At 46.0% G+C, this 25,431-nt stretch overlaps 1 protein-coding gene across 1 annotated transcript in view; it reads right to left on the bottom strand.

Moving 5' to 3' along the window:
* The window catches only part of LOC119919592 (inter-alpha-trypsin inhibitor heavy chain H3-like), a 39,642-nt gene that overhangs the window by 6,256 nt on the left and 7,955 nt on the right, over positions 1-25,431 (bottom strand). Inside the window, exons 5-14 of the mRNA XM_038740138.1 lie at positions 19,085-19,247; positions 18,197-18,307; positions 14,571-14,696; positions 14,229-14,345; positions 12,160-12,328; positions 8,815-8,940; positions 4,683-4,864; positions 3,067-3,252; positions 2,541-2,680; positions 1,694-1,848 (exon numbers count right to left, since the gene is read on the bottom strand). Coding sequence (XP_038596066.1) covers positions 1,694-1,848; positions 2,541-2,680; positions 3,067-3,252; positions 4,683-4,864; positions 8,815-8,940; positions 12,160-12,328; positions 14,229-14,345; positions 14,571-14,696; positions 18,197-18,307; positions 19,085-19,247 — 1,475 coding nt within the window. The remainder of the gene's footprint in view (positions 1-1,693; positions 1,849-2,540; positions 2,681-3,066; positions 3,253-4,682; positions 4,865-8,814; positions 8,941-12,159; positions 12,329-14,228; positions 14,346-14,570; positions 14,697-18,196; positions 18,308-19,084; positions 19,248-25,431) is intronic.

Below are 25,431 nucleotides of genomic sequence, written 5' to 3'. Positions count from 1 at the left end.
CAATGCCTGCTCTCCCTCCCTCTTAGACTGTGAGCCCTATGTGAGATTGGATTATCTTGTATCTGCTCCAGCTCTTGGTCTAATATTTGATACATAGTAGGCATTTAGTAAATACTATTATTATTGTTACTATTACTATTATTATTATATTATGTATTATAATAATAATCCCAACTCTGCCACTTGCCTGCTCTGTGACCCTGGGCAAATCACTTCACTTATCTGTGTCTCAGTTTCCTCAACTGTAAAATGGGGATTCAATACCTGTTCTCCCTACCTCTTAGACTGTGAGCCCAATGTGGGACAGGGACTTTGTTCAACCAGATTAGCTTGTATCTACTCCAGCACTTAGCACCGTTCTTGGCACATAGTAAGCACTTATTAAAATACCATAAAACAAACAAACAAAAAATGGTGGCTTTGGTTGAGGGGCAGGGGGGCTGTCACAGGTGGTGCCTCTGGATAGGAGCCATGGAAGAACTGAGGGTGGGCATAGCTCAGTGTAGACTGTGTCAGTGCCTGGAGGGCTAGCATTGGCTTTTAAGATCTAGAAATGAGAGGAGCAAAGTCTGAAAAGACTCCCCCTCAAGACTGTAAGCTCCTTGTGGACAGGTAACATGTCTACCAACTGTTTTATTGTACTTTTGCAAGCACTTAGTATCATGCTCTGCACACAGTAAGTGCTCACTCAACACCATTGGTTGATTGATTGAAAAGTAGAAGGCCCAAGTATGTCAGCAGCAGCTGCCCTGATTCCCATTTCACGTACACTGGAAATTTACTGTTTGTTTTTCAGAAATAGATGAGGAATTAGTACAAAAGAGGCATTAAGCCCACTCACTGGTAGAGAAACCCAAAGCAAATAGTCACACAAACACATCAGGAGCCTCTCTGAACTGGAGCTTCAGAATGTTTTGCCAAGAAGATCTTCAGCAGTCACTAGGTCCCCAACCCCCTGCCTTCCACCAGCCTTCACTGGAAGCGGGGTTGGGGTGGGGCCTACCTTAAACACCTGGTAATTTTCTACTGTGCTTGTACCTCCTTTTTGACATCCCATCTTGGAATTGTGGTAGTTATTTGGTTTTTTTGCTTAGATCTTCAGAGTACTACCTTGAATTTTACCCTGACGTAACAGCCTCCTCTTTGGGGAGGACCATTTCTCCAGTCTGTCAAGATTGCTCTGGAGTCTCTTCCCATTCTCCCAAGGTGAGCAACCTGTCTTAAGCTAATGCCACTTGTAAAACTAATGAGCACATTTTCTCCACTAGGAGGGCTACTCTCAAGTCTCAGGGAAATACATCAACAAAAATTCAGGCCAATATTTAATAATTATAGCATTTGTTAAGCGCTTACTATGTGCCATGCACTGTTCTAAACACTGGGATAGATACAAGGTAATCAGGTTGGACACTGTCCCTGTCCCACATGGGGCTCACAGTCTTAACCACCATTTTCCAGATGAGGTAACTGAGGCCCAGAGAAGTTAAGCGACTTGCCCAAGGTCACACAGCAGACAAGTGGCAAAGGCGGCAGTAGAACCAACATCCTTTGACTCCCAAGCCCGTGCTCTTTCTGCTAGGCCATGCTGCTTCCCTATTTGCCCCTAGGCCTTTGTGAGAGGTTGACCTAGGCACAGTGTATCTCCGCTGCCCGTGGGACCGCCCCCTTGACATTCCCTCAGCAACCCTCGTACCTTCCAATGGTTTGTCTGCCACTGCCTCCTGCTCTATATTGTCCTCGGGCTTGGTGACCACCATGGAGGTCAGAGGTGTCACAAAGTGATATTTAAGAGACAGTTCCAGAGCCTGGGCTGTCAGGTTCTCTTTTTCCTCCCCCTGAACATTCTTCCTGAAGAAAGATGGAAAGAGATCAACTTGTTGCCCAGACAGGATCCCAAATTTTCCACCCACATCCCCAGTTAGAACATCTCCATTTCTCTTTCATTCCAGTCTACTGATAGTCTCTAATCTTCACTGTCTTAACTCAGTCTGTCAATCGGTAGTATTTATTGAGCCACTACTGTGTGCAGAGCACTATACTAGGTGTATGGAAGAGGACAGTACAACAGAGTTGGTAAATTTGTTCCTTGCCCATAAAGAGCTTACAGTCTAGGGCGAGAGACAGACATTAAAACAGATTATGTAAATGTATATAATTGCTGTGGGGCTGAGAGTGGGGTGACTATCCAGTGCTTTAAAGGGTTCACCTCCAAATGCATAGGCAGTACAGAAGGGAGAGCGATTAGGGGAGATGAGAGCTTGGTTGGGGAAGTCTCTTGGAGGAGATGTGACTTTAATAAGGCTTTGAAGGTGGGGGAGAGTGGTGAGCCATCATATGTGGAAGGCAGAGGGAATTCCAGGCCTAAGGAAGGACACGGGCCAGGAGTCAGAAGCAAGAGAGAAAAGATCGAGGTTCAATGAGTAGGTTGGCATACTCAGTCCTGAACTGAGCACTTGTGGGTAGCAGGGCTCAGAACTGCTCACAACCAATGTGAGCTTTCTCACAGGGAGGTCCTCTGAAGGGAGTGTGAATGGTTGTACCTTTTTTCCAGGAGTTGCTGGATAGTGAGGTAGGCCCAGAGCCTCTCAATAAAATCTCCAAATATGTATTTCTGTTCCTTAAGGGCTTTTTCAGTCTCCTTTACATCGACTTCTTCTGTGAAGGTCAGGTCATTTAAGGCCTAGGTTAGAAGAGAGAGACATTTCTGTTGGATGGAATCACAGCAAGGCATGGCCTGAAGGGATCATCATCAATCGTATTTATTGAGCGCTTACTATGTGCAGAGCACTGTAAGGGATGATGGCAAAGGGCTGAGTGAGCTTTTCTGGAACTTCTTACATTTCCACTAGTTTAACTCCATTTTCCTTCCTACCCACCTTGCATTGGGAACCCACAATTTGAATTTCTGGACTTCTGTGCCTGTAGGAGCTCAGCCAGCACATGGTCATTGAATTGTGCAATTTTCCTCTGGAAAACGTTTTGGCTCCAAAGCCAAATCTCGGCAGTTAAAAGTTCAGACATTGGACAGGAAAATGCCTTCCAGTGCTCAGCCCATTGCTTACTGACCCCTTGTCCTTTCACATCAGCGGTAAAGCTGTTCAAATCTTGATCCACGAGCCGTCCCGCCACCACAATTTCTGAGCCGTCATAGAAATGCTGGTAATTGTTCTGGGTGATGTCAGCGATGGCATTTTCTGGGTACTGCACCTCCACATCAACAAGCAGTGGGTTTGCCACCTCGTCATAGAAGCCCTGCCCAAGAGATGGGAAAGTGTGGGTAATGTCACTTCAACGCACCCAAGCCTGGTGCCAACTGGTAAAAGATGATATAGAGGAAACAAGGCAGTGTCTCCAGAGCCTCTTAGGACAGTATTGAAACTAATGAGAAATATAATGACACAATTTCAAAATCACTTAGCCTCAGTGGCCTGGGATATGAGAGCTCCATGTGAGACAGGGTCTGCGTCCAATTTCATAACCTTGTACCTCTCCCAGCACTTAGCAAATGGTTAGTGTTTAATAAAGGCTTAGTGAATGAAGTTTCCATATGAAGATGATAATGGAGTCTTCCAACACTAATGATGATTGAGCCCCAAGCCTGACAGCCTATGTGGCAGAATTTATTATAGTGCTATTTGTGTGTGTGTGTGTGCCTGTGTACACATATATGAATAATAATAATGTTGGTATTTGGTAAGCGCTTACTATGTGCCAAGCACTGTTCTAAGCCCTGGGGGGATACAAGGTAATCAAGGTTGTCCCACATGGGGCTCACAATCTTAATCCCCATTTTACAGATGAGGGAACTGAGACACAGAGAAGTTAAGTGACTTGCTCAAAGTCACACAGCTGAGAAGTGGCAGAACCGGGATTAGAACCCATGACCTCTGACTCCCAAGACCAGGCTCTTTCCACTGAGCCACACTGCTTCCCCAAATATGAAGAGACACAGACAATGAGAGAAAGTGACAGAAGCAATCACACCCACTAAGGAAGCTGGCTCGGTTCCCTTTCCCTTCAGTTGTTTTTTTTTTTTCTGTTATGGTATTCATTCAGCACTTACTATGTAACAGTACTAAGCACTGGGGTACATGAAAGTTAATCAGGTTGGACACAGTCCCTGTCCCATAGAGGGTTCACAGAGGCACAGAGAAGTGAAGTGACTTGCCCAAGGTCACACAACAGGCAAGTGGCAGAGCAGGGATTAGAACCCAGATCCTCCTGACTCCCAGGCCCAAACTCTATCCACTAGGCCATGCTGCTTCTTGAGTTTGTGAGCCACCTCCAACCCTCTCCACCCCTCCAAAACCCTGAATATGAGTGAGGCTGGCTCAGGGCAAGCAGCAGGTGCCCGAACCATCAAGCTGAACATTTGGAGGAAGTGGATTTCTGTCCACTGTTTCCTGTCAGAGTTTCCCCAGCACATGGGGGATGGCCTGCAGGATTCTAGAGCTGGAGGGACTGTGGACAGTTAAGGTCAGGGAATATATATATGCAATTTTCTGGCCCAGCAAACGAAGTAGGAGACTAGAATGCTCACTGGACACTCACAGATTGAGGGGGGAGCCACTGCCCAATGATCTTTCAGTGAGGTCTCCCATGAGGATTTACCTATCATAGGTGGATTCAGGAACAGCCTTGAGATACCTGCATCTGCCTGACCTTGGGGTCTGTAGTTTTACCTGCATCTGCAAGTCTGCATCTGAGTCCTCGTAGATCCGCCGCGCCAGCCCATGGTTCTCCAAAGCCATCTTTTCCAGGAAGTCGTAATTCAAATTGTAGCCAAAGCCGAGATTATACAAGGGGAATTTCCCTTCAATGGCATTTCTCACATTCTCCTGGATTTTTTCAACTCTGGATTCACCTGAGGGAAAATTTGGCTCAGAATATGACTCAGCCTCTCGGGAAGTCCTGCAGCTCAGTCAGTCAATCAACCAATGGTTTTTATTGAGTGCTTACTAGGTGCAGAGCACTGTAATAAGCTAATAAGCTCTTGGGACTGAAAACATACAATAGAGTTGGCTGACAACATCCCTGCCCTCAAGGAGATAACAATACAATGGGGAAGATGGACATTAAAATATATTAAAGATAGGGGAAGCAACAGCGTATGAGGATATGGACATCTGTGCTATGAGGATGGGGTGACTATGGAACCAAGTGCCTAGGCGATGCCAAAGGGAGGGAGAATAGGGTGGGAAGATGAGAGGTGAGTAAGAGAAGGCTTCCTGGAGGAGATAGGATTTTAGTATTTTGAGGGAAGAGGGTGACATCCAAAATTATTTATTTCTATTAATGTCTGTCTCCCCCTCTAGACTGTAAGTTCGTTATGGGCAGGGAACATGCCTGCTAATTCTGTTGTATTGTACTCTCCCAAGCACTTAGTACAGTGCTCTGTGCAAAGTAAGCACTCAATAAATACTAGTGTTTGATTTTTCCCACTGCAGAGAGAAGAAACCTTGACCAAGAAGCCTTCCCCTTCCCCGTCCCACTCCTTCATTCCCACCATGCCCCCCATTTTCAGGAAGAAGACCCTGACACAACTATCTGAAAATTGAGGAGATTGTGGTAGTGTGGATCTAGAACGGTACTGCCTGGAGTGGCAGGGAGCCCTGAGAAATGTTTGGCTTGTGTATGGGTGTTAAATCATTCTTTCTGTTAAAGTTACATCATTAATTCTTTCCCTGGCTGTTTGTTCCCCTACCACCTTTTAGACTGTGAGCCTACTTTGGGCCAGGGGCCATGTCTGGCTCTGCCACTTGTCTGCTACATGACCTTGGGCAAGTGACTTCACTTCTCTGTGACTCAGTTACCTCATCTGTAAAATGGGGATTAAGACTGTGAACCTGATGTGGGACAGGGATTGCTTCCAACCTGATTTGCTTATATTGCCCCCCCCCCCCCCAACAACTAGTGCTTAGTATAAGTACCTGGCACATAGTAAACACTTAGCAAAAGCCACAATTATTATGATGATGATGATGATGTCTGAATTAATGAGCCCTGTCCTGAGTTCAGTGCTTTGCTAATCACGTCTTAAAAACACATAGAAAAATAAGAGGAAAGCGAAATCAGGAATCCAAAAATTTTTAGGGTAGTATGGCCTAGCAGAAAGAGCATGGGACTGGAAGTCAGAGGTCTTGGGTTCTAATCTGGATTCTGCCATTTGCTGTGTGACCTAGGGCCAGTCACTTCACTTCTCTGTGCCTCAGTTTCCTCATCTGTAAAATCATCATCATCATCATCAATCATATTTATTGAGTGCTTACTGTGTGCAGAGCACTGTACTAAGCGCTTGGGAAGTACAAGTTTGCAACATATAGAGACAGTCCCTACCCAACAGTGGGCTCACAGTCTAAAAGGGGGATTTCCCTAAATTTCCCTAAATGAGGGAAATCAGTAAGGCTGGCTTGGAGGAAGCTTTCACAAGACAAATCATATCTGAAATTCCTTAACTTCCACTTCACTACCCCCTTCAGACCTCCCAAGAATGCAGAACAGAAGCGATTTAAAATATTTTCACATTCAGGTGCTGAAATAATATAACTAAGATGGTCCGAAGTTTTAGATTCATGGGATAAAAAATGGAAACCAGAACTACACCTGGAGAGAAAACAGCCAGTTCAATTGTACACCTGTCACACTAATGTTTAGATTAGTGCAGATAGTTTAAGGTGAAGTCACATCCAATAACATGAGGGAATCGATCAAATGGGGATTCAATACCTGGTCTCCCTTCCCACTTCTCCCATGAGACCGATGTGGAACAGGAACTGTATCCAACCTGATTATCTTGTTTCTATCCCAGCACTTAATGTTAGAGCCTCTTTAGGAAGATCCTTAACTGCCTTTTGATTTTTTTTTATTTCTAAACTAATTATTTCCATTCCCGGCCTTGGAAACTAATCTGTATTTCTAATACTCCACACTCTGTGGAACAAATCATTCTTAATACAGGCCTTTCTGGGCTTAATTCTCTACTACTTGAACCAAAGTCCCTGGAAGGGATCAAATCCTAATAGTGAATTCACTGTTTTTTGTTTCCCAGTGCACCCAAGGACTTCTCGAACATGAGAGCTGCATTCTTTCACATCTCAATTAAGGAAGACATGCAGGGTAATACTGACTCATTTGTGCAAGCAGTTTCTTTGATAACAGCACACCAAGCCTAAACAGGCTCCCACTGTCAGAATAATAATGATAATAATAATAATGATTGTGGTATTTTTTAAGTGCTTAAACTCTATGGATACACTACCAGAATGATGGCAGATGGAGGTGGGGCCTTCTGGTAGAGATGTGTCCATAGAGCTGCAATGGGTCAAAGACGACTCAATAGCTTAAGACAAGATATACAGAAGCAGCATGCCCTAGTGGCAAGAGTATGGGCTTGGGAGTCAGAGGACATGGGTTCTAATCCCAGCTCCTTCACACATCTGCTGTCTAACCTTGGGCTAGTCACTTACCTTCACTGTGCCTCAGTTACCTCCTCTGTAAAATGAGGATTAAGACTATGAGCCCCACCTGGGACAGGGACTGTGTCCAACCTGATTACCTTGTATCTACTCCAGTGCTTAGAATGGTGCTTGGTACACAGTAAGTGCTTAACAAATACTATTATTATTATTATTATTATTATTATTATTATATTATTATTATTATTATTATTATTATCATGTGCCAGGCACTGTACTAAGTGCTGGGGTAGATACAAGATATTTGTGTTGGACACAGTCCCTGCCCCACACAGGGCTCACAGTCTTAATCCCCATTTTACAGATGAGGAAACTGAGACACAGAGACATTACTTCCCTAAGTGCTTGCCTAAGGTCACACAGCAGACAAGTGGCAGAGCCAGAAATAGAACCCAGGTCCTCTGACTCCCATGTCCATGCTCTTTAGAACATTCCCTGATTACCTAAATTATATTCTTGCAGAAACATATATTAAAATTAAACGTTAGGGCAAAATGGAATGTTCAAACGTTTCTCCTAGCTGTGTTCCCACAAACCCTTCAAAAATCATGCTGTTTTAATTGGAAATAAGGGGCTGGGGGAAAATGGTTTGAAAACAATTGAAATAGTACATGACTTCCATCACACCCAGTGAAAAGGTTGTGGAAGATGGAACAACTTTATAGAGTGTATATCACTTCAGGTTTTAGCCTTATGAAGCCTGAGCCGTTGTATTTCACTTGTTTCTCTGAAATTTCTTTAACCCTTAGCAGTGGTCATTAGCATTTCATGGTCAAACGATCTGCATTGTTTAAAATCTGTATCTAGTAAACACTGAATTTTAAATGCACACTGTTGTCACTACATGTTCAGGTTAGACCATTATTATGGAGTTAGGGAACATTCTTCTGACAATACAAAGCTGGCCCATTGTGGGATTGGAAGAGCCCATTGTTGGGTAGGGACCATCTCTATATGTTGCCAACTTGTACTTCCCAAGCGCTTAGTACAGTGCTCTGCACACAGTAAGTGCTCAATAGATACGATTGAATGAATGAATGAATGTGTGCATGTGTGCAGTGTCAGACACGGTGGGTGCTACAACTACAGGGTGTTGTAGGGGATCTAGATGAACTTGCAATTACTTTTGAAATGCTAATGAAGAACTGATATCAGGCTTTCCATTCCACAGCATTCCTGGCTGAATTTCATCCTTATACCCAATTCACAATAGCATTATGGTAACAACATTCCCCTATTTTCCATCACTTTCTATTGAAATTGTGTAATGAAAACACCTGTTTTAGCAGAATGGACTGAAGTCCCTTGACAGATGACCTTGTGCCTTTTAGGTGCTTACCGACATTGGCTTCACCGTCTGTCAGCATGATGATCAGGGATGTACTCCTTTTGGGAATGACATTTGCTTCTCGAGCTTCATTCAGCATTTTGATTCCCCGCATTAAACCATCATTTATGTTGGTCACTGCAATGAAGATACACCAGGTTCATTTGTAAAGAGTTCCTGTAGTTTCAGGACATGGTGAAGCTTCTAGGTTTTCATACAAATTAATTAATTCTAGACTGAAGGGGATTTAACAAAGAGTTCCTTATGGTCAGGGAGATCAGTGCCAGGGCTGGAGACATTTATTCATTCATTCATTCAATCATATTTATTGAGCACTTACAACATTAAACAGACACATTCCCTGCCCACAACGAGCTGGGAGACTGGAGCGGGGAGAGGGAGGGGGACACAGACATTAACACAAATAAATTACAGATATGTACGTAAGTGCTGTGGGGCTGAGAGGGGAAAGAACAAAGGCAGCAGGTCAGGGTGACGCAGAAGGGAGAGAAAAGGAAAGAGGTCTTCATTCATTCATCCAATCATATTTATTGAGTGCTTACTGTGTGCAGAGCACTGTACTAAGCACTTGGAAAGTACAATTTGGCAACAGAGACAATCCCTTCCCAACAACGGGCTGTAAGAGGGGTGCCTTCAATAAGGCTTTGAAGTGGGAGGAGAGTAATTGTTGGATTTGAGGAGGGAGGGCATTCCAGGCCAGAGCCACGAGGTGGACGAGAAGTCGGTCGAGAGGTCGGTGGTGAGATAGACAAGATTGAGGTATTGTGAGAAGGTTAGCATTCGAGGAGCGAAGTGTGAGGGCCTGGTTGTAGTAGGAGAGTAGCGAGGTGAGGTAGGAGGAGGCAAGGTGACTGACTGGTGAGGAGTTTTTGTTTGCCGAGGTGGGTGGGCAACACAGGAGTTTTTCTGAGTGGGGAAACATGGCCTGAACGTTTTTGTAGAAAAATGATCCAGGCAGCAGAGTGAAGTATGGACTGGAGTTGGGAGAGAAAGAAGGCTGGGAGGTCAGCAAGGAGGCTGCTGCAGTAATCCAGCTGAGATAGGATGAGCGTATTAACGTGATAGCAGTTTGGATGGAGAGGAAAGGGCAGATTTTAGCAATGTTGTGAAGATGGGATCGACAGGATTTAGTGATGGATTGACTATGTGGGTTGAATGAGAGAGAGGAGTCAAGGATAACGTCAAGGTTATGAGCTTGTGAGACAGGAAGGATGGTGGTGCTGGCTACAGTGATGACTTACTTTGTAATGAAAATGATACCAAAACTCAATCAGTGATGTAATGTGCACTTGCTATTCATAATGACATTTAATGAGCAGCTGTATCATTTCATTATTTCCAAAGAGCAAGCTGGGCAGCATGGCCTAATGGATAGAGCACAGGCCTGGGAGCCAGAAGAACCTGGGTTCTAATCCTGGCTCCATCACATGTCTGCTGTGTGACCTTGGGCAAGTCACTTAACTTCTCTGGGCCTCAGCTCATCTATAAAATGGGGATTAAGAGTGTGAGCCCCCTGTGTGACAGGAACTGTGTCCAACCTAACTTGTGTCTACCCCAGTGCTTTGAACAAGGCTTAACAAGTACTGTTGTTCCAGAGCTTAGTACAGTGCCTGACACATAGTAAGTGCTTAACAAATACCATAATAATTATTATTGTTACAAACTGCCAAACCCAGAGGTGCCAGGGCTGAGCCCTGGCCAGCTCTGGCACAAATTAAGCACTGGGTAAAGCTTTATCATACCATAAGGGAACCCACTCCTGGTAGTGAAGCAGTGTGGCTCAGCGGAAAGAGCCTGGGCTTTGGAGTCAGAGGTCATGGGTTCAAATCCCAGCTCTGCCAATTGTCAGCTGTGTGACTTTGGGCAAGTCACTTAACTTCTCTGGGCCTCAGTTCCCTCATCTGTAAAATGGGGATTAAGACTGTGAACCCCCCGTGGGACAACCTGATCACCTTGTAACCTCCCTAGCGCTTAGGGCAGTGCTTTGCACAGAGTAAGCACTTAATAAATGCCATTATTATTATTATTGTTATTAGTAGGGCTAATCTGGAGGCACGAGAGATAAAGAGGAACAGAAGCGCCAAGCTCTAGCTAAACATGAGATCACCTCCTCAAAGCCCGGTGGCAGGTCTAACCGCAAATGGGGAGGAGAGGGCTCATTGTGTAAGCTTGTTATGGGCAGAGAACGTGTCTGCTCATTCTGTTGTATTGTACTCTCCCAAGCGTTTAGTACAGTGCAAATACAATTAGTTGATGGATTGATTGTGGGCAAGAAATGTGTCCTACACACCTGTTGTCTTCCCCAAGCAAAAAGTACAGTTCATTGCGTTCAATAGACATTCAAAAAATACCATTTTGACTTCTGCTACTGTTTCTACCAAGGGAAGGTGGGGATCTTTGGTCTCTTGAGTGAGCCAGAGCCCAGGCAAACTGAATCTGCAACATTCAGGGGTTGCTACTGAACCAGGTGAGAGGTTGCAGAGGAGACCCCAGATTGAGGGTCCAGTGAGGGAAGGAATTATTGTGCATCAAGTGTGTCTTTGTGTTTTCTCTTGTTATCGCTGAGGAGCAAATCTACCATTTTAAAGCAATAAGGATGTTGGCTGGTTATCAGACCATACTAATCATGTGCTAGGAGTTTCTGACTAGTTGACTCCAGTCCAATTGCTTCCAGCTGAGGAGGATCACAAGGGCTGGGATTAATGTGGTAGCAGTTTGGATGGAGAGGAAAGGGCGGATTTTAGCGACGTTGTGAACGTCGAACAGACAGGATTTAGTGACACTGAATATGTGGGTTGAATGAGAGAGATTCATTCATTCATTCAATCGTATTTATTGAACGCTTACTGTGTGCAGAGCACTGTACTAAGCACTTGGGAAGTACAAGTTGGCAACATATAGAGACAGTCCGGAAGGATGGTGGTGTAAAACTAAATAAATATATACCTACATGCAATAGATACAGGCTAGAGGTGGATTGTAGGTTGTTACTGTGTGGGCTGTTGGGAATTAATTGGAGAAAGCTGGCTGGAGGAGATGGGATTTCAGGAGGGCTATAAATATTAGGAGAGCTGTGGTCCATCTGATGTGGGAAGAGAGGAAGTTCTAAGCCAGGAAAATAGTGAGAAAATTGAGAGAAGGGTCCAGTTAAGATGTGAGCCTGGGAGTAATGACAAAGAGTGAGCTGGGGAGTAGTCGGTGACGAGAACCGATATGTAAGGTGGGGACATTTGGTGACAGAGCCTTGGAGTGGAGTTAGGATGCTGAGTTGACACAGGTCCAAGGGCAGTAAGGGAGAACAACTGATTACACTGATGCTACTGAAATAACACTTACTTCCTTGGTCTTGAATATTCTTCACAAAGTCTTTTGCTTCCTTCAGGTTCTCAGGAGTGGCCTTGATCAAGGTATCCTTCCAGACTGTTACATCAGAACTAAACAGGATGAAATTCAGGTAATCCTCCTCCTTCATGTCTTCCAGTATTTTGAGGAGGGCCTCTTTTGTCTAAAAGAAGAACATTTGAATGTGCATATAAATGCAGTTGTTGGCACAGCCTAGTTGTGGAAATATCCAGGCCCCTTTTGGAGGCAGAACTGAAGGGGACTGAAGAAGCCATAAGAAGTTTTTTCCTCTAATTCCCTAAAACCATGGGACTGGGCATCAAGAGTCCTGCGTTCTAATCTCAACTCTGCTGTCGGCCTGCTTTGTGACCTTGGGCAAGTCACTTGACCTCCTTATTCCTCAGTGTCTTCATCTTTCCCTCTGTCATGCAATTGTCTTCATCTGCCAAGCCACCTCTAGTACCTACATAGGTAATTACACCCATTCTTAGTACTCGTGTATTTATGGATATTTAATTGGGCATTCAGTGTCTTTTTCTGATTCCACTATTCAATCAGAGTCTCTGAAATCAACTTTGTTTGGCTTTTACAGACTGCCCAGTGAATTTTACTTGCAATGCTGGAGTGTGAAACCTTGATATAAGGTATTTCAAAGTGTGGATGCAAGTGTCTGTGTGTGTGTGGGGGGAAAGAGTTTGTAACTAGTAGACATGCCTAGATATGCCTTAATATCCTAGTAGAAAGAGCACAAGCCTAGGATCAGAGGGCCTGAGTTCTAATCCCAGCTCTGCCAGTCATCTACTGTGTGACCAATGGCAAGTCATTTAACTTATCTGTGCCCCAGTTTTCTCATCTGTAAAATGGGGATTCAGTACCTGTTCTACTATTTAGACTGTGAGTCCTATGTGGGACATAGACTGTGTCCGACCTGATTATCTTATATCTCCCCCAGTGCTTAGTATAGTTTGGCACATAGTAAGCACTTCACTATTGTTATTATTATTAATAATAATAATAATGGTATTTGTTAAGCACTTATTATGTGCCAAGTACTGTACTAAGCTCTGGGGTGGATACAAGCAAATCGGGTGGGACATAGTCCTTGTCCCACGTGGGGCTCACAGTCTCATACCTCATATTTAGTATTCTATTTACTATTCTATTTATTTTATTTTGTTAATATGTTTTGTTTTGTTTTGTTGTCTATCTCCCCCTTCTAGACTGTGAGCCTGCTGTTGGGTAGGGACCATCTCTATATGTTGCCAACTCGTACCTCCCAGGTGCTTAGTACAGTGCTTTGCACACAGTAAGCGCTCAATAAATATGATTGAATGAATGAATTTTACAGATGAGGTAACTGAGGCCCAGAGAAGTGAAGTGACTTGCCCAAGGCCACACAGCAGACATGTGGCAGAGCCAGGATTAGAACCCATGACCTTCTGACTCCCAGGCCCGGGCTCCATCCACTAGGCCATACTATTATAAGCTTTATGGGTGAGGATCACTCAAAAAGCCAATGCACAAAAAAAGAGTTGGATTGGGGCAAAAAACTATCCAGGGTCAAAGAAAAGTGGGGGACCATTCTGGACTGACTTGCACCCCTAGGGCTGCCCTGGAGACAACCTAACCTCTGGGGGAAGGGATGGGATTGGGGGAGGCCCTTCAGCCACCAATTCTGTTACATTGTCCTCTCTCAAGCGCTTAGTACAGTGCTCTGCACACAGTAAGTGCTCAAGAAATACCACTGATTGATTGACTGATTGACTGATAGCCTTCTCTGGTCTGGCACCATGTGCATACGAGGGGCTATCTAGGCAAGGGATGATATATGTTGCCAACTTGTACTTCCCAAGTGCTTAGTACAGTGCTCTGCACACAGTAAGCGCTCAATAAATACGATTGATGATGATGATCCGGGGGGTTATTTTAAAAGCAGATTTGTACTTATTACCTCCCCTCCCCCCACCAGCATCCTCCTTCATTGTGTCCCATAAAATGGATTCCTGTAAAGTGTGTCTTTCCAACTTTGCAAGCTAATCTTGTTAATTATGTAGGAGAGTTACCTGAACAAGTTTCCGACCATACATTGAGCCACTGACATCAATGACAAAGACCACATTCTTGGGCACAACTGGGAGATCTTTGGGGGCAAAGAAGTGCACAAAGTATCCATTGACAATCTGAAAAACAGAGGACAGGAATCTACAAATGTAGGACTTGAAAACAGCGTGCCGGCCTCGTAGGTGAGAACAGAGAATTTGCCATCCCCCCCACCCCATCTGCCTTATACCTCCTTCAAGAGGTTGCAAGATAGCGCAGCAACTGAGACCTGCATTTCACTCTCCTGTCATTGGTCCCTTCTCAGCCTGGGTAGAAGGACCACATGGTCAAGAAGTTGGCAATACCTGCACATTAGCTGGCGATTCCCTGTTCACATCGTATGTTATTGTAAAATCTCCATTCAGCAAAGACGTGGTGCAGTTTGAGCATGAACGTTGCTGATCCAGGGTTGGCTTGAAAGACACGTGACCCTGTGCAGAGAAAAAGCATTTCCCTCAAACAATGTTTAGTAAGGAAACAAACTCTCCAAGAAATGTTTCCACTGTCGCTGGGCATATGCTGAGGCCAGTATGATTAGATTAGTACCTATGAGTGGTCAGTTTTTTGTTTGTTTGGTTTTTTTATGGTATTTGTTAAGTGCTTACTATGTGCCAGGCACTGTATGAAGTGTTGGGGTAGATACATGGTTATCAGGTTGGACACAGTCCCTCTCCTGCATGGGGTTCACTCTGCCCTATCCCCATTTTACAGCCGAAGAGATTGAGGCACAGAGAAGTTAAATGATTTGCCCAAGGTCACACAGCAGACAAATGATGGAGCAGGGATTAGAATCCAGGTCCTTCTGACTCCCAGGCCATCCACTAGGCCTTGCTTCTCATGTTAATGGTTAGTTATTGGTTAGAAGTGGTAACTCTAGTGCTCATCAGTCTTATCTTGTTGGACTGAGTGCCTTTGACTTCACTAATTCACCAAAGTGCACAGAATGAACAATCAATCAATCAATATTTGTTGAGTGCTTACTGTGTGCAGAGCACTGTACTAAGCGCTTGGGAAGTACAAGTTGGCAACACATAGAGATGGTCCCTACCCAACAGTGGGCTCACGGTTTAGAAGGGGGAGACAGAGAACAAAACAAAACATATTAAAAAAATAAAATAAATAGAATAGATATGTACAAGTAAAATAAATAGAGTAATAAATATGTACAAACATATATACAGGTGCTGTGGGGACGGGAAGGTGGTAAGGCGGGGGGGATGGAGGGCGGGAGGGGGAGAGGAAGGAGGGGGCTCAGTCTGGGAAGGCCTCCTGGAGGAGGTGAGCTCTCAGTAGGGCCTTGAAGGGAGGAAGAGAGCTAGCTTGGAGGATGTGGGGTGGGAGGGCATTCCAGGCCAGGGGGATGACGTGGGCCAGGGGTCGACGGCAGGACAGGCGAGAACGAGGCACGGTGAGGAGATTAGCGGCAGAGGAGCGGAGGGTGAGGGATGGGCTGTAGAAGGAGAGAAGGGAGGTAAGGTAGGAGGGGGCGAGGTGATGGACAGCCTTGAAGCCGAGGGTGAGGAGTTTCTGCCAGATGCATAGGTTGATTGGTAGCCACTGGAGATTTTTGAGGAGGGGAGTAACATGCCCAGAGCATTTCTGGACAAAGACAATCCAGACAGTGGCGTGAAGTATGGATTGAAGTGGGGAGAGACAAGAGGATGGGAGATCGGAGAGGAGGCTGATACAGTAGTCCAGACGGGATAGGATGAGAGCTTGAACGAGCAGGGCAGCGGTTTGGATGGAGAGGAAAGGGCGGATCTTGGCACTGTTGCGGAGCTGAAACCGGCAGGTTTTGGTGACGGCTTGGATGTGAGGGGTGAACGAGAGAGCGGAGTTGAGGATCAATCAATCAATCAATCAGTCATATTTATTGAGCGCTTACTGTGTGCAGAGCACTGTACTAAGCGCTTGGGAAGTACAAGCTGGCAACATATAGAGACAGTCCCTACCCAACAGTGGGCTCACAGTCTAGAAGGGGGAGACAGAGAACAAAACCAAACATACTAACAAAATAAAATAGAATAGATATGTACAAGTAAAATAAATAAATAAATAGAGTAATAAATATGTACAAACATATATACATATATACAGGTGCTGTGGGGAAGGGAAGGAGGTAAGATGGGGGGATAGAGAGGGGGATGAGGGGGAGAGGAAGGAAGGGGCTCAGTCTGGGAAGGCCTCCTGGAGGAGGTGAGCTCTCAGTAGGGCCTTGAAGGGAAGAAGAGAGCTAGCTTGGCGGATGGGCAGAGGGAGGGCATTCCAGGCCCGGGGGAGGATGACACCAAGGTTGCGGGCTTGTGAGATGGGAAGGATGGTAGTGCCATCAACAATGATGGGAAAGTCAGGGAGAGGGCAGGGTTTGGGAGGGAAGACAAGGAGTTCAGTCTTCGACATGTTGAGTTTTAGGTGGCGGGCAGACATCCAGATGGAGATGCCTGAAGGCAGGAGGAGATGCGAGCCTGGAGAGAGCAGGGGCAGAGATGTAGATCTGGGTGTCATCAGCGTAGAGATGATAGTTGAAGCCGTGGGAGCGAATGAGGTCACCAAGGGAGTGAGTGTAGATCGAGAACAGAAGGGGACCAAGAACTGAACCTTGAGGAACCCCCACAATAAGGGGATGGGAGGGGGAGGAGGAGCCTGCAAAAGAGACTGAGAATGAACGACCCGAGAGATAAGAGGAGAACCAGGAGAGGACAGAGTCTGTGAAGCCAAGGTTGGATAGCATGTTGAGGAGAAGGGGGTGGTTCACAGTGTCAAAGGCAGCTGAGAGGTCGAGGAGGATTAGGATAGAGTATGAGCTGTTGGATTTGGCAAGCAGGAGGTCATTGGAGAACACGAGAACAGCTTCCAGCTGTCATCCTCAGCAGTGGAGTTTTGGACAGGACGAGGATGTAGGGAGGGGGTGGTGGAGGATGGAGAGAGGATCGTAAGGGGAGAAGGGCCTCAAGAAACATTTGTCTCCTACCAGATCTAGCCAAACTTTGGCCAGTAGGGTTACTGACAGCTTTCCTCCGCTTCTCCCAACTTGGGAGAAGGTTCATAGCCTGTTCTTTTCTCTTTAACAATATACAGCTGTATACACTCTATAGAACCCAGAGAATTCACAGACCAAACGTAGTGCACCTATCTAGAGCTGAGTTTGGTAACAGGTTATGCTGGGCTCCTTGCCCAGTAGTGAGTCAGAGTAGACATTCCTCAAGTAAAGAGTCTCGGGGGAGAAGAGAAGGGAGATGGGGATTTGAAAGTAGGAGGAAGACTTCTGGAGAGAGGTTGCCCTGGGCCAAGTGAAGGAGCAAAATGTTGACATTGGATCGTGTCCACCAACTCTGGTACTCTCCCATAAATTTAGTACAGTGTTCTGCACCCAGTAAGTGCTCAATAAATACCATTGATTGCATCCCCAGTAGAGGACTGTGAAAGGGTAGAGAGGGTAATAGAGGGAAAGTGAAAGGGTAGAGAGGATAATAGAGGGAAAAGGAGAAAATGTCTGGGACCTGGGAGAAAGAATCCAGACCTAGACTATTTAAGATGTGCCTATATGATATAGTTCCCTTCACCCAAGTTAGTCTCTGATCATCTGATCATCAGTCATCATTAGTACTTATGGTAGACACCTTCTCTGCCCACAGCAAGCTTACAGTCTGGAGGGGACATTGATAGAAATACATAATTTATAATCCAACCTTAACTCAGGAACAGAGAGAAAAGTTGCATAAAAGGGCTGACAATACTGCGATCCTTAGCCCTCTCTAACAATGATGGCTGCTTCCACTGGGAATTCTATCTAAACACCACCTCCCTAGGGGTAAAATCTCCACTCCCCAGGCTCTAAGCCAAATGTTTCCAAAATACCCATTGTATGACGAACTTAAAGTCATAGACTTGCAAGTGCCCTGCTCTAATTCTCCACTGCTTTCCACCAGACCTTTTTTCCTGAGAAGGATTTGGTAAGTACTCCTAGCAGGTCGTTGGTCATGAATGTCGCCTCTGCATCCAGCGAGCTGATACCCTGGGGTTCAAAGATGTCAGCCTCTATCTAAAAAACAAAATTAAGGATAATCATAAAAAAAGGCAAAGACAGCAAAGGACTGAGTTGGAAGAGCTTGAGTCATCTCTGGACAAGAAAGATGAACTTGCTTAAGTCTTCAGCAGCCTGGTATAGAGGAAAAAGCACTGGACTGGGAGTCAGAGGACTTGGGTTCTAATCCTGGCTCTGCCACTTACCTGCTGTGTGACATTAGGCAAGTCACTTCTCTACACCTCAGTTCCCTTATTTGCAAAATAGTGATTCAATACCTGTTCTTCCTCCTACTTAGTTTGTGAGCCCCATAGGGGACCTGGACATGTTGTATGTACCCCACTGCTTAGTACAGTGCTTGGCACATAGTAAAGCTTAACAAATACCACAAAGTTTCACCTCCATCTCTTGCTCTACCTCAGCCTGCCCTCTCCATTCCAGCCAACCTGACCATCTTGTAGGCTCCTGTCCCCTAACCCCCTTTCCTGTCTCCGATCCCTTGCCCATGCTGTCCCTCTGCCTGGAATAACCTCCCTGCTCCTGTCCACCAGGGCACCTTCTTCCCTTTTCTCAACGTCACAGCTCAAGACCTGTTTCCTTCAGGAATCTTTCCCGAGGCTGACCAAATGAGGGTAGGTCCATTGGTTAGATCTTCTTTCTGAGGGCCTAAGTATCGTGGGAGAGAAGACAAGCAACTGCTTTCACACATTTAACCAATGGTTAACCAGATCCCACACTGCTCTCCCGCTGGCGTCTGTGGCTCTGAGGGACAGAAAAAACCTAGGCATGTTTTACCTCGAAGTGATTGATCAGCTGCTTGGGTTGGATTTTAAGGAACATCTCGTATTTCCCCAAATGCCGCTTCAACAACTCCTCATAGATCAGCTCAAAAGTGACTTTACTGCCAGCTGCGACATTCACTGAAACGGTAAACTTTTCCAGTTTCCTCCCCGAGGCCCTGGAAGTGGGGAAACCAGGAAATGATGAACCAGAAAAGTACTGATGGCAAACTCTAGGTGTAGCCATGACTCTGGATGTGACTCCACGGTGCCCAGGCCATTTTCCTGTCACCGATTTCTTTGGGAAAGAGCCATCTTCAGAGACACCAGGCTCCAGATGAGTCCTTACCATTCCTGGTCTCCGTAAGGCCCAACAGCCTCAGACTGGGCCCGTAACCTTCTGAAGGGTGACAGACGGCATCCCTTTCACTGGGGAAGGGTTTTGTCTCTGTGGGAGGAGGTGACCATTTCCATCTCAGGGAGCTTCCAAGATGGTGAGAGCTACTGAGCCTCAAGGTCAGGGTCACAGGATGATCAGCCTCTCTGCGCTCCTTAGAGGGAAGGACGGCCAGATACTTGGGGATTCGCTCCAACTGGCCACTCTGTCCTAGGGCTCGTTTTCAGGCTGGTCACCACAAGGGCTGCCTTAAGGCCCCCGTGTGGGAAGAGGGAGCCGAGCCGGAGTTCGGAGGCATTTAAGAATGAGGGAAACTCTTCAGCCAATGTCATCGGAACGTATAGGCAAAACAACTCCTGGGGTTGGGTCCTGACTCCTGCAGGTAGCTGACCAAGACAGAGAAAGCAGAATAGTTCCCATTAGTAGAATATTCCCCGAGTCTACCCACCCTCGAATGTTCTGAGACTGTGGCAGTTTAATCCTTCCCAGAATGACCGCATGATTCCCCGGGACTAAAGACAGAGCTGCCCTCCGTATTCCAAGATGATACTGTTGGTAGTGAAATCCAGTCTGTGGGTTGAAGCCCCTTTCACCCAATTCACGTATAAAAGGGGGGAACCTTTCCTCACCCCTTGACCAAACAGGGTGAGCAGTGTGTTCCTAAAGGCAGTTGTTCAGGTACCAAGCGTTCTGCCAATTGGTGCTGCTGCTTCTGCCAGTGGCAAGAAACCAGTCCTGGGCTACCCACTTACACAGCATTCCTCTGGTTTAGGTGTAGGGACTAATGTCTCTCTTCTCTGGGTCCTTAAGGGGCACAAGCAAGACTAAGCACTCTGGTGGGAGGAGGATTGATTTGTGCAATCAATGGTACTTATTGAGCACTTACTGTGTGCAGAGCACTGTGCTAAGTGCCCAGTGCCCAGGAGAGTAACAGTACACCAGAGTTGGTAGACCCATTCCCTGTCCACAAGAAGCAGTATTGTCTAGTGGATAGAGCACCTGGAACCTAGGTTCATTCATTCATTCATTCAATCGTATTTATTGAGCACTTACTGTGTGCAAAGCACTATACTAAGCGCTTGGGAAATACAAGGTGACAACATATACAGATGGTCCCTACCCAACAGCAGGCTCACAGTCTAGAAGGGGGAGACAGGTAACAAAACAAATCATATTAACAAAATAAAATAAATAGAAAAGTAAATATGTACAAATAAAATAGAGTAATAAATATGTACAAACATATATACAGGTGCTGTGGGGAGGGGAAGAAGGTAGGGTGGGGGGGATGGGGAGGGGGAGGAGGGGGAGAGAAAGGAGGGGGCTCAGTCTGGGAAGGCCTCCTGGAGGAGGTGAGCTCTCAGTAGGGCTTTGAAGGGAGGAAGAGAGCTAGCTTGGGAGATGTGCGGAGGGAGGGCATTCCAGGCCAGGGGGAGGATGTGGGCCGGGGGTTGACGGCGGGACAGGTGAGAACGAGGCACAGTGAGGAGGTTAGCGGTAGAGGAGTGGAGGGTGCTGGCTGGGCTGTAGAAGGAAAGAAGGGAGGTGAGGTAGGAGGGGGCGAGGTGATGGAGAGCCTTGAAGCCAAGAGTGAGGCATTTTTGTCTGATGTGTAGGTTGATTAGTAGCCACTGGAGATTTTTGAGGAGGGGAGTAACATGTCCAGAGCGTTTCTGCACAAAGATGATCCAGGCAGCAGCGTGAAGTATAGATTGAAGTGGGTCGAGGCAGGAAGATGGGAGATCAGAGAGGAGGCTGATGCAGTAATCCAGTCGGGATAAAATGAGAGATTAAATGAGCAGGGTAGTGGTTTGGATGGAGAGGAAAGGGCGGATCTTGGTGATGTTGCGGAGGTGAGACCAGCAGGATTTGGTGACAGATTGGATGTGAGGGGTGAACGAGAGAGCGGAGTCAAGGATGACACCAAGGTTGCGGGCTTCTGAGACGGGAAGGATGGTAGTGCCATCCAGGTTCTAATCCCGGCTCCACCACTTGTCTGCTGTGTGACCTTGGTCAACTCATTTTATTTCTCTGTGCCTCAGTCCCCTCATCTGTAAAATGGGGATTGTGACTGTGAGCCCCATATGGAGTTTGGACTGTGTCCAACCTGATTAGCTTGCATCTACCCCAATGCCAGTACAGTGACTGGCACATCGTCAGTGCTTAACAAAGGAATTTACAGTCCACGGGAATAAGCAATGGGCATTTAAACTCCATTGGCCAGAGAAGAAATCTAAGCCAGTTTCATTCAGTTTACACTTATTTTGCAGTCAAACAATTAATCAGTGGATGGTATTTATTAGTACTTATTGTGAACAAACACTATAATAAGCCCTTGGGAAAGTATAATAGAGGTAAAAGACATAGGCCTTGACCTCAATAATTTACAGTCTAATGGAGGTGACAGACATACAGAATGTGTCACAGAGAGAAGAAAAATTGAAAAGAACAAGCAGAACCAGGAAATATTTCTCCCTCTAGTCCCCTCTACCTGTGTTTCTCACTTCACTGCCTCTCATCTATTAAAAAATACTTGCTCTCATCCTTTTCTTCTCCCTCCTCACCACACTACCTTTAACCTCTCTCTCTCTCTCTCTCTCTCTCTCTCTCTCTCTCTCTCTCTCTCTCATTCTTTCTTTCTCTGTCTTTCTCATGACTCCTTCCCCGCTGCCTTCAAATACTCTTGTCTGCCCTATCCTAAAAATATCCTCTCTGGATCTCATAAACTTCTCCAGCTATGGCCTCATCTCCCTCCTCCCTTTCCTGTCCAAACTCCTTGGAAGGGTTGCACCCGTTGCCTTCACTTCCTCTCCATCATCCCATTACAGTTGGGCACACTCTCCAAAGTCATCAAGGACTTCCTCCTATCCAAGTCCGTTGGGTTCTACTCTCTCCTAAATCTCCTCCTTAATCCCTTTACCCTCTCTTGGGGGAACTCATTAATTCACATAGTGCCAGCTACCAGCTCTATGAGGACGATTCACCAACCTACTTCCCTGGCCCTCATCTTTCACCCTCTTTCCAATCTCACATCTCTCATTTCCAGGACACCTCCCATTGGATGCCAGCACCTCAAACTCAGCATGTCCAAAATTGAACTTATCATCTTTCCTCCTAAACCTTCCCCTCCTCCCCACATCCCCATCTCCATTGACAACACCACCAACCTCCCTGTGACTCAAGCCACAAACCTCGAATCACCCTTGACTCCTCACTATCACTCTGTTCTCACGACCATTCTACTGCATACTGCCGATCAATTTTTCCTCCCAAGCCTCCTGCAGATCTGCTTCTTCCTCTACACCCATACAGCCAATCAATCAGTGGTATTTACTGAGTGCTTACTGTGTGCAGTGCACTGTATTAAGCACTTGTGAGTACAATACAATTACATAGGTAGATCTATCCCTGCCCACAAGGAGCTTACAGTCTACAGGGAGAGACAGGCATTGAAATAACAGGTAGGGGAAGGGGCAGAATAGAGAGATATGGACTTGAGTGCTCTGGGGTTAAGGGATGGATACGTACCAAGGTACTTATAGGGTACAAACCCAAGTGCATAAGCAATGCAGAAGTGAGGGCGAATGGACTGGGGAAAAGAGAGGTTAGTCAGGTAGGCTTCTTGGAGGAGATATGATTTTAGTAGAGCTTTGAAGTTGGAGAGAGCGGTGGTCTGTTGGATATGAAGTGGAAGGGAGTTCCGGGCCAGCAGGAGGATGTGAGTAAGGGGTTGGAGACAAAAGAGACAAGATCGAGGCATGGTGAGTAGGTTGGTACTAGAGGAGCAACGCGTGTGGGATAGGTTGTGTTAGGAGATCATTGAAGTTAGGTAGGAGAGGGAGAGGTGATTGTGTATCCCGGCTCCACCTCTTGTCTGCTGTGTGGCCTTGGGCAAGCCACTTAGCTTCTCAGTGCCTCAGTTACCTCATCTGTAAAATGGGGATTAAGACTGTGAGCCCCACGTGGGACAACCTGATTACCTTGTATCTGCCCCAGTGCTTAGAACAGTGCTTGGCACATAATAAGCGCTTAACAAATGTCATTATTATTATTATTATTACCTTAAATCCAGTGGTCAGGAATTTCTTTTGATGAGGAGATAAATGGGCAACCATCGAAGGTTTTTGAGGAATGGGGGAAAGTGTGCAGAATTTTTTTTTAGAAAAATGATCCAGGTAGCAGAGTGAAGTACTGGCTGAAAGGAGGAGAGACTGGAGGCAGGGAGGACAGCAAGGAGGCTGATGCAGTAGTTGAAGGGAAATATGATAAGTGCTTGGATCAGTGTAGTAGCAGTTTGGTTGGAAAGGAAGGGGCAGATTTTAGAGATGTGAAGGCAGGATGTGACAGGATTTGGTGACAGATAGAATATGTGGGTCGAATGAGACAGATGAGTCAAGGATAATGCCAAGGTTATGGGCAGGTGAGACAGGGAGGATAGTGGTGTTGTCTACAGTGATTGGAAAGATGGGGAGGAAAGGGTATTGGCGGGAAGATGAGGAGTTCTGTTTTGGGCATGCTAAATTTGAGGGGTCAGCGGGACATCCAAGTAGAGAGGTCCTGAAGGCAGGAGGAAATACGAGACTGCAGAGAAGGAGAGCAATCAGGACTTGATAGAGAAGCACCGTGGCTTAGTGGCAAGAACCTGGGCCTGGGAGTCAGAGGATGTGGGTTCTAATCCTGGCTCCACCACTTAATAATAATAATGATGGCATTTATTAAGCACTTACTATGTGCAAAGCACTGTTCTAAGCCCTGGGGAGGCTACAAGGTGATCAGGTTGTCCCACGTGGGGCTCACGGTCTTAATCCTCATTTTACAGATGAGGGAACTGAGGTACAGAGAAGTGAAGTGACTTGCCCAAAGTCACGCAGCTGACCATTGGCAGAGCTGGGATTTGAACCCGTGACCTCTGACTCCAAAGCCCGTGCTCTTTCCACTGAGCCACGCTGCTTCTCACTTGTCTGCTGTGTGACCTTGGGCAAGTCACTTAACTTCTCTGTGCCTCAGTTACCTCATCTGTAAAATGGGGATTAAGACTGGTATAACCTGATTACCTTGTGTCTATCCCCAGTGCTTAGAACAGTGCTTGGCACATAGTAAACAACAAATACCATTATTATTGTTATTACTGTCATAGGTGGACTTGGGAATTATCCTCATAGTTCTAGTGCTTGTCATATCTCAAATCGATCTATTGTATTGGCCTTCTCGCTTCTCCCTGCCTCTAGCCTCTCCATCTTTCAGTCCATACTCCTCACTGCTGCTCAGATCATCTTCCTGAAACACTACTCACAAGACATCTCCCCTCTTCTTAAAACCTTCAGGTGGTTACCCATCTCCTTCCACATTAATAATGGCATTTACTAAGCACTTACTATGAGCCAAGCATTGTACTAAGAGCTGGGATAGATAAAAGATAACCAGGCTGGACATATATTCAGTCAATCACTAAATCCTGTCAGTCCCTCCTTCACAACATCACTAAAATCCACCCTTGCCTCTCTATCCAAACTGCTACCACATTAATACAATCACTCATCCTATCCCTCCTTGCTGACCTTCCAGCCTCTTACCTCTCCCTACTCCAGTCCATACTTCACTCTGCTGCCCAGATCATTTGTCTACAAAAGCGTACAGGACATGTCACCCTATTCCTCAAAAAATTCCAGTGGTTGCCCATCCACCTTCACATCAAACAAAAACTCCTCTCCATTAGCTTTAAAGCACTCAATCACCTTGTCCCCTCCTACCTCACCTCACTACACTCCTACTGCAATCCATCCCGCACACTTCGCTCCTCTAATGCTAACCTTCTCACTGTACCTTGGTCTCGTCTATCTCACCACCAACCCCTCGCCCACGTCCTGCCTCTGGCCTGGAACGCCCTCCCTCTTCAAATCTGACAGACAATTACTCTCCCCCCGGTTCAAGACCTTATTGAAGGCACATCTCCTCAAAGAAGCCTA

This window comes from Tachyglossus aculeatus, chromosome X1 (assembly GCF_015852505.1).
Source record: "Tachyglossus aculeatus isolate mTacAcu1 chromosome X1, mTacAcu1.pri, whole genome shotgun sequence".
In the NCBI taxonomy this organism is placed as follows: domain Eukaryota; kingdom Metazoa; phylum Chordata; class Mammalia; order Monotremata; family Tachyglossidae; genus Tachyglossus; species Tachyglossus aculeatus.
The sequence above is the reverse complement of the archived record's forward strand: the minus strand, read 5'-3'. Positions and strand labels throughout refer to the sequence as shown.